At 39.2% G+C, this 7,770-nt stretch overlaps 1 protein-coding gene across 1 annotated transcript in view; it reads left to right on the forward strand.

Moving 5' to 3' along the window:
- The window catches only part of nxph4 (neurexophilin 4), a 49,045-nt gene extending 43,025 nt beyond the window's left edge, over window positions 1–6,020 (forward strand). The window contains exon 2 of the mRNA XM_011474898.3: window positions 4,650–6,020. Coding sequence (XP_011473200.1) covers window positions 4,650–5,456 — 807 coding nt within the window. The 3' untranslated portion in view covers window positions 5,457–6,020. The remainder of the gene's footprint in view (window positions 1–4,649) is intronic.
- Window positions 6,021–7,770: the final 1,750 nt, after the last annotated feature.

Consider the following 7,770-nt stretch of genomic DNA (forward strand, 5'->3'; position numbering starts at 1 on the left):
CTTTAAACAATGCATCTCATCAAACACCAGGTGACTATTTTTTTGTAACACATATGTCTGACTGTTTGCTGAGTAAAATATTTCAAAAGATTCTATAGTAATTTGATCTGGGGGAAAAAGTAACGTCTTACTGTACAAAACTAATGAACTACTCATAACTGCCTATTATGCATTTAATGTAGTTTGCTGACTTTTGATTTTGTACCCCTTGCTGGTGCTGGGTTGGACCCCTTTTGCCTTCAGAACCACCTTGATCCTTGGTGGCATAGATTCAACAAGGTACTGGAAACCTTCCCCAGAGAGTTTGGACCATATTGACATGATAGCGTGACGGTTGCTGCTTACTTGTCGGCTGCACATCCATAATGCTAATCTCCCATCCCACCACATCCCAAAAGTGCTCTATTGAGTTTAGATAATCAGAATATGGTACACTGTGGTCATAAAGGTATGGACATGGTCAGCTGCAATAGTCAGGGTAGGCTGTGGAATTGGAACCATGATCAACTGGTACTAGAAGGGCCCTAAGTGTGCCAAGAAAATATCCCCCACACCATTATCCCACCACCACCACCAGCCTGAACCTTTGATACAAAGCACGATGGATCAATGCTTTTATGTTGTTAAGGCCAAATTCTGACCCTACCATCCGAATTTTGCAGCAGAAATGGAGACTCATCAGACCAGGCAATGTTTTTTCAATCCTCTGTTGACCAATTTTGATGAGCCTGTGTGAATTTTAGCCTCAGTTTCCTGTTCTTAGCTGATAGGTATGACACCTGGAGTGGTCGCCTGGTGCTGTAGCCCATCTGCTTCGAGGTTGGATATGTTGTGCCTTCAGAGATGCTCCTCTGCAGACCTCTGTTGTTACCAGTGGTTATTTGAGTTACTGTTGCCTTTTCATCAGCTTGAAACCAGTCTGGCCATTCTCCTCTGACCTCTGGCTTCAATAAGGCATTTCCAGCCACAGAACTGACGCTCACTGGACATCTAATCTTTTCCGACGATTCTTTGTAAACGCCAGAGATGGTTGCGTGGTAAAATGCCATTAGATCAGCAGTTTCTGAAATCCTTAAACCCGCTGGTCTAGCATCAACCATGTCACGTTCAAAGTCACTTCACTCACCTTTCTTCCCCATTCTGATGATCCATTTAAACTGCAGTGGATCTTCTTGACCATGTCTACATGCCTAAGTGCACTGAGTTGCCTAGTGAATGCTTGCCGACATTTACCAACTGAACCCGTCTATTGGTGAAATATGTTCTGTTGAGGTAAACCTGCCTAGCTTTACCACCTCTTCATCACATGACATTACCCCTCTAGCTTACGCTGTAGTTACCTCACATCTATTGTATCTCAAATGAATAGCTCCTGAAAATGAATAAACTGCTTTATTTTTCAAATCATCACTCTTTTGCAAAAATGCTGCAGCCTGAAATGACCTTATAACAAACGCTGGTTGTTTCAAAAAGTCCATAGCCTATAGATTTAATGTCAAGAGAAAATATCAGATATTTCTTCTAACATACCTTCACCCTTTATATGGATTTACTGTCAAGCACAAAAAATGATATATTTATGCTAATGGAAAGTCCATCTGCTTATTGGTTTTTCCAGGCATTTTATTACTTTCGTGCCACAGATGAAGAGGCTGTTCCTCCATGCTCATCTTTTCCCCCTCAATCAATGTTCAAGTTTCAGGCTGTGAATAGGTCCACTCCATCCTCCTTTAGTCTGACTCAATTTTACCTCAGACTCCAGAACCTTTTTAACTCTGTGCAGCTGACCCTGAAGTTTGGGTTGAGGTTCCTGTTGTGATGCTGATCCTAAAGATGTTTAAGTATTGTGATGATCATGCTAGTCTGAGCCTTGTACTATACACAAGAGAAATTATTTGGACTGCACCAGCAGAGTATTAGCATGACAGATGGCAACACATGGAGCGAGCTGACAGCACTGCTGACAGCACATTCACAGGAAGTCCCCATACTGCATGCACAGAGCACAATGTTTGTTGCTCAGTGTATCTTGATGTTTGTCTGCTATCAACTGAAGCCTTTTCTTACCTGTCAAAACCACAGTCTGTTCAAATCAGACACTCACCTGCTTAAAATTGCAAGACCTCTGCTTGGGCCTGAGTTAAAATCCACTGGAGACGTGATCTATCACTTCCATCTTTTGACTAGTTCATTTCTGCAGTAGTCAATAAAGTTTTGCCTACTTTCCCTCAATCACTTTAGTTAGAAATCAGTTGTGAAAGCGTGTCAACAAAACACTAAAACAGGTAAAAACAGATAAAATTAATCAAATAAATTAAATTAGTTAAATAATGTTTTTGCATAAAGTTGACTACTGACATTATTTCAGTAAATCATGTATTTGTTTGTTCTTTGGTTTCACATTTAATAAATGTTGAGTCTCACTGTGCCACAGACCTGGCAATTTTATGGTTCTATATAGGAATGGTGGGAAATTGAAACTGTCACTGCGTGATTTCTGTTTTTTCTGGAGTTAACGTTAAATGCTGTTTGCGTTCATGTGTGTCTACCTGCTCGTATTTGCTTCTTTGTTAGGACTTCCTCTGGTAAATTCATCAGTATCTGGGGGTCCAATTTTTGGCATCATAACCACAGATCTATCTTAATGGTAAAATATCCAATACAATTCAATTAAATTCAATTAAATTCAATTCAATTCAAGTTTATCAACCCCACAAGCGGAAATTTAAGTCTAACAGAGTGTCTAATAGTCTCCTTGTTACATAAGCTGTAACTCTAAAGCTACATACACACTGGGCATTTGATGCGTGTTCTTGAATGCGCATTTAGCCCATGGTGTTCACAATGGACAAGCAGGGAGGGGATTCTTCTTCTTTGTTAGTTGCTGCTGTTTACTAGCCCATGGCCCCCACCTAGAGCTGGAAGGGGCTTGGTGCAAAATGTCAAAGCTAACTGGTTTGCTCAGTTGGTTAAGTGTAGGACAGGCACATGGGGTACAATGAGCTTCATCCAGCGTGGGTCCTTGGGCAGATCCAGCTCAGATAAAATACAGAGTTGTCTCAGAAGGGGGATCCCGTTAAAAAAAAAAAATAAGCCAAAAGGTAAACAACAACAATTTGTCGCTCTTTACGCCAGTTTCAAGTAGATGTGTGTTCAGAAGTTCTCATGTGCTTGTGTTTGTTTATCTTTGTATGTGTGTGCGCTCTTGTGGGTGTGTGCACGTGCGTGTGCGTGTCTGTGTGTGTGTGTGGATATGTGTACATATAGATGGAAGTGGCAATGATGTGTTTGAGACATGAAAGAGGGCAGACCATAATTTGCAGTCAATCAACTATGTGAATAACCACCCTGACTGTGGATTAAAGGCAAGGAGCTGTCTCTGCAAACAAAGACTGTCATCCATTACCTCACGCTTCCCGTTGTTTTGTCTTGCTCTTCGAATATACTCTGGCAACAAAATGAAAGTGTGTTGACAAAAATAGACATTTTGTCTTGAGTTTGTGCGACGAGACACACCAACATCTAACGACAAGTATGCTTCAGGATATAAACTTATTGGGGTAGGATGGGGGGACAGAGAAAATTTGTGTGCAAAATGCAGTAGAATAAAGAATTAATAGTTTGAAGGATAAAACATTTTTAATTCTTATTTTGTAAAGTCAAGAGGATTTGCCAAATTTCCTACACTGATTTTCTTTTCTTTTTTTTTGCCAAATCCCAATGATATTTTTTTTGATTGATCTACTGTTTCGTCTCATTTAAACCACAACTGCAGGATTGGCAAAACAAGAATACAATTATCATCATCTCTCCAGCAGAACTTATTACAGGATAATTGTTTTTGAGACTGTTGTGATAGCAATGGTCAAGATCTTTCTGGGAAAAAAAATGAAAGATGGTTTGATTTAAAAGAAAACGTTATTCTTTAAATTATTCATGTATTGCTATGGTAGTTAGAGACATATGCATGTCGGCATAATTCCTGATTTATTAATGTTAATAATACGATTGTTATTGGTTATATTTGTTATTTTATGCATTGTATCCCCTTTTTTAATGACAAAGATGTAAATATTCTAATTAAGGCAATTTTCTGTCAATTTCTGCTTTGGCTTCTTACTTCACTTTTGACCTTTAGTTTTCCCACTCTTACACTCCAGGAGCAAACCACATAAAGACTTTCCCATGGAAAGTTGATGGGATTGATTTTTTAAAAACATTTTGTGTCTATGTGACTGTAAACCACCGAGGGCCTTAAAGATGATTATTATTATGGTAGAAAAGTACAATTAAGCATACACCATTTCAGTTTTTTTTTTCTTTTAAACACTGGCCATCTAGTAAATGGGCTTTTCTACCTAATTAGACCTATTTTGCTGCAAACATTTCACTGATTTTCATATTGAAGTTTAAAATGTTGTTTTGTGTAAAAAATGTAGGATCACTGAAGTACAGCCCTCATCAGCCAACAATTGCTGTTCATTCTGATTATCTGCTGACTCATCCTCCCTAACATCCATCTCTTATAACAACATCACTCTCTGGTTTTGCTATATAAATTTTGTTTTTTATTTGATCTTTTTAACATATTTTTAAAACTTTGGCCAATTTCTCATAATATCTTTCTGTTTGTTTTTTATACTCTCTAGGTCCAAGGTCTGGAGAAGCAAGTTGACTTCTCAAATTTGGGCCAAGTGGGCTCAGCCATGAAGACTCTTCCATATGGCGTGGGTAGTGGCACAGTAGGAGGAGTTGCTAAGCCTCCGTACCAAACTCGCATCTTCTCCACATCGATCGACCAGACGCCAATGAAGTCCAAACCACCTACCTACAGTTTCTACAACCCCTACGACTCAGGCCGGAATCACTCCCTGTTTCTGGATCAGACAGGATATCGCTCCAAGCGCAAGCCTTTGCTAAAGACAAACATGAAGACGAAGAAGATCTTTGGCTGGGGAGACTTCTACTTCACTGTAAAGACCGCAAAGTTTAGCTTGCTGGTGACAGGGAAAATCGTGGACCACATCAACGGGACTTTCACTGTGCACTTCCGCCACAACTCAACCAGTCTGGGGAATGTGTCAGTCAGCATTGTACCACCGACCAAAGTCGTGGAGTTCGAGGTTCTGCAACAGCCACAACCGAATCCCCACACCCAGCAGGACATTCAGATCCATGACACAAAGCAGTCTACCATTGACCCCAAAGAGGGAAAGACCCTAAATTGCAGGGTGGAGTATGAAAAAACTGATAAGTCCAAGAAGTCCAGACCTTGCCTGTATGATCCATCTCAGACCTGCTTCACAGAGCACACCCAGTCCCAAGCTGCCTGGCTCTGTGCCAAACCTTTCAAGGTGATCTGCATCTTTATTTCTTTCTTAAGCATTGATTACAAGCTGGTGCAAAAAGTTTGTCCGGACTACAACTTCCAAAATGAGCGCCCTTACTTTGGATAAATACATGAGACTCAAGAAAACCAAGAAACAAAAGAGACTATGTTAATGACAATTATAAAGAGTATAATGATGGAAAATGGTACTAATATTGGTTATTATGAAAAAGCAGGGGACAGTTTTTTCTGCCTCTGAACTGCTGTGAATCGTGGATTTATTCATGTATAACCAGAACCACGGATCATTACGATATGGCCGATTTCCCCGTTTTTTCCAACTTTGTGTTTGTTAAGTGCTGTTTTTATGTTTTGTTTATTGTAAATAATGTAATCAACCTCAGCAGACTTATTGTTTTTAGATATATGTTTCTCTGTGTTATTACTTTCTTCAGTTGGACAATTCAGTTAAAAACCAGCAAAGTTGGTACTATTCCCTTTCAAGTGCAGAATGAGTCTCTGAGGCAGCTGTTCTTTGCCATTGCTGTGTGGCAGACAGACTGACTGTTAATCATCTTCTCAGCGCTACATTTCAAGCCATGGATACAAGAGGGTTATTTGTTTAAGAAATGTTATGGATATGCGTACAAGATCCTGTATGAACAAGCACATTAAAATCTCTTTAACCGTCTGTCTTTCATTGGGTGAATGATTTCTTTCAGAGCTCGGAGCATTGTTGCAGCATGTCATCCAACTCTTTAAAGATTTAAATTAAGCAACATTTTCCTCTGGGTGGAAATTCATATTCAAATGTTCTGAGAAGATGTGTTATAATATTTTAGGAAAACACATTAAGGGAGAGCTTGATACTGATTGAAAGTTAATAAGAAAACCTACAGTAAAAAACAAAGAAATGATAGTGTCGCTCATTTTTAAGGGAAATACTTTTTACATAATCCAATAGTAGAATAATTACTAATGCACTGGCCGAAAGTTAAAAAATAAAGGGTTTTAATGCTTTAGAAACCAATTTGCTGACTAAATTAAGTGTGTATGATCAGATTTTATTTTTTTATTTTTATGCTCAGAATTTGAAATTCTGTCTAGAACATGTCATTGACAAAAAATCTGCCACTCAAGCCTGCACAACATTTAAGATCTCAATGCAGAACCCAAGTGCAGTTTTCTCTTAGCAAACCTTCCCACTTGAACGCCTTGAGTTAGACTCTCGATTGATATCACTATATCATTTCTATTTCAGTGGAGTCTGTTGTTAAAGACCCACTCAGATGAAAATCACGTTTTTGATGTTTTAAACAAGTTATTGTGGCACTTTTTTTCTCATGTTCGATGACCTACATAAAGAACCTTTCCTTCCACTTTCGGCTTCTCCCATCAGGGGTCGCCACAGCGAACAAGTCGCATGGTAGATTTGGCAATGTTTTACGCCGGATGCCCTTCCTGACGCAACCTTCTCAAACCGGGCTTGGAACCGGCACAGAGGTAGAGAAGGGAACAGGGAGCAGCCCGGAGTCGAACTCGGGTTTCACGGATGGAAGGCGCCGCAAACCAGCACGAGAAATTAGGCTTAAAATCGAACTTCTGAGTATTTCTTACTTAAATTGTTGTGAATGAGGAGCAAACACAAAAGTGGTGTTGGAAAAAAGCTTTTAGCTGTGGCGTAGAAGCTACTACAGCATTTTGTGCGTTAACAGACCACATTGTTGAGACTTGTTGAAAATTTTTGTGACAGCTGAGTGTATGGCCACCATTTTAACAAATGGCCGCCATTTTGGAATTTTCTCGTGGCTAATGTGATTTTTGAAAGAGGGGATCCTAAGGTACAAGCCACATTAGGTGGATCCCCCAATGTGGCTTGTACTTGTACTACAAAATGCAAAATTTGTCTGAAATAATCTGACTGGCTTCTATGTTCAAGGATACTTTATCTGGATTATTAGAAAACAAACAGTTTCCTCCCCCTTTAATTTAATTTTTTTACTATTACTTAAAGCTAAAAATTTTGTTTTTTGTTACAGTTTTTAATTTAGTCACTTTAGTGATTTAAAATGTAGTAACTGCTCCTCAAAATAAGAAACCACCACAGACAAAGTCCCTAATAACCAAAGGTAAATTCATCTGTTTTTCTAAACTACTGAGAAAAAAATGTATGGTCGGTGTTTCTAGATTTCTGAAAGGCAACATTTCATCTAACAATTCTACCATGACACCTGCAGCTGTTGGGTCAATATTTCCTGAAAAGGTGACACAGATTTGACTGGCACTTAGAAAGAAAAAAAAGGTTTCACTGCTCATCTTCCACTATGAAAAGTCTAAGAATATGCCAGCAGTTTGACAGGCCAAGACCAGAGGCCAGGCTCATAAAAGAACTGTGAGCATGCTGAGACCTTCAGTTTCACACAACCTCAGTTTGGAAGGAA

The sequence above is a fragment of the Oryzias latipes genome, chromosome 5 (assembly GCF_002234675.1).
Source record: "Oryzias latipes chromosome 5, ASM223467v1".
Taxonomy (NCBI): Eukaryota; Metazoa; Chordata; class Actinopteri; order Beloniformes; family Adrianichthyidae; genus Oryzias; species Oryzias latipes.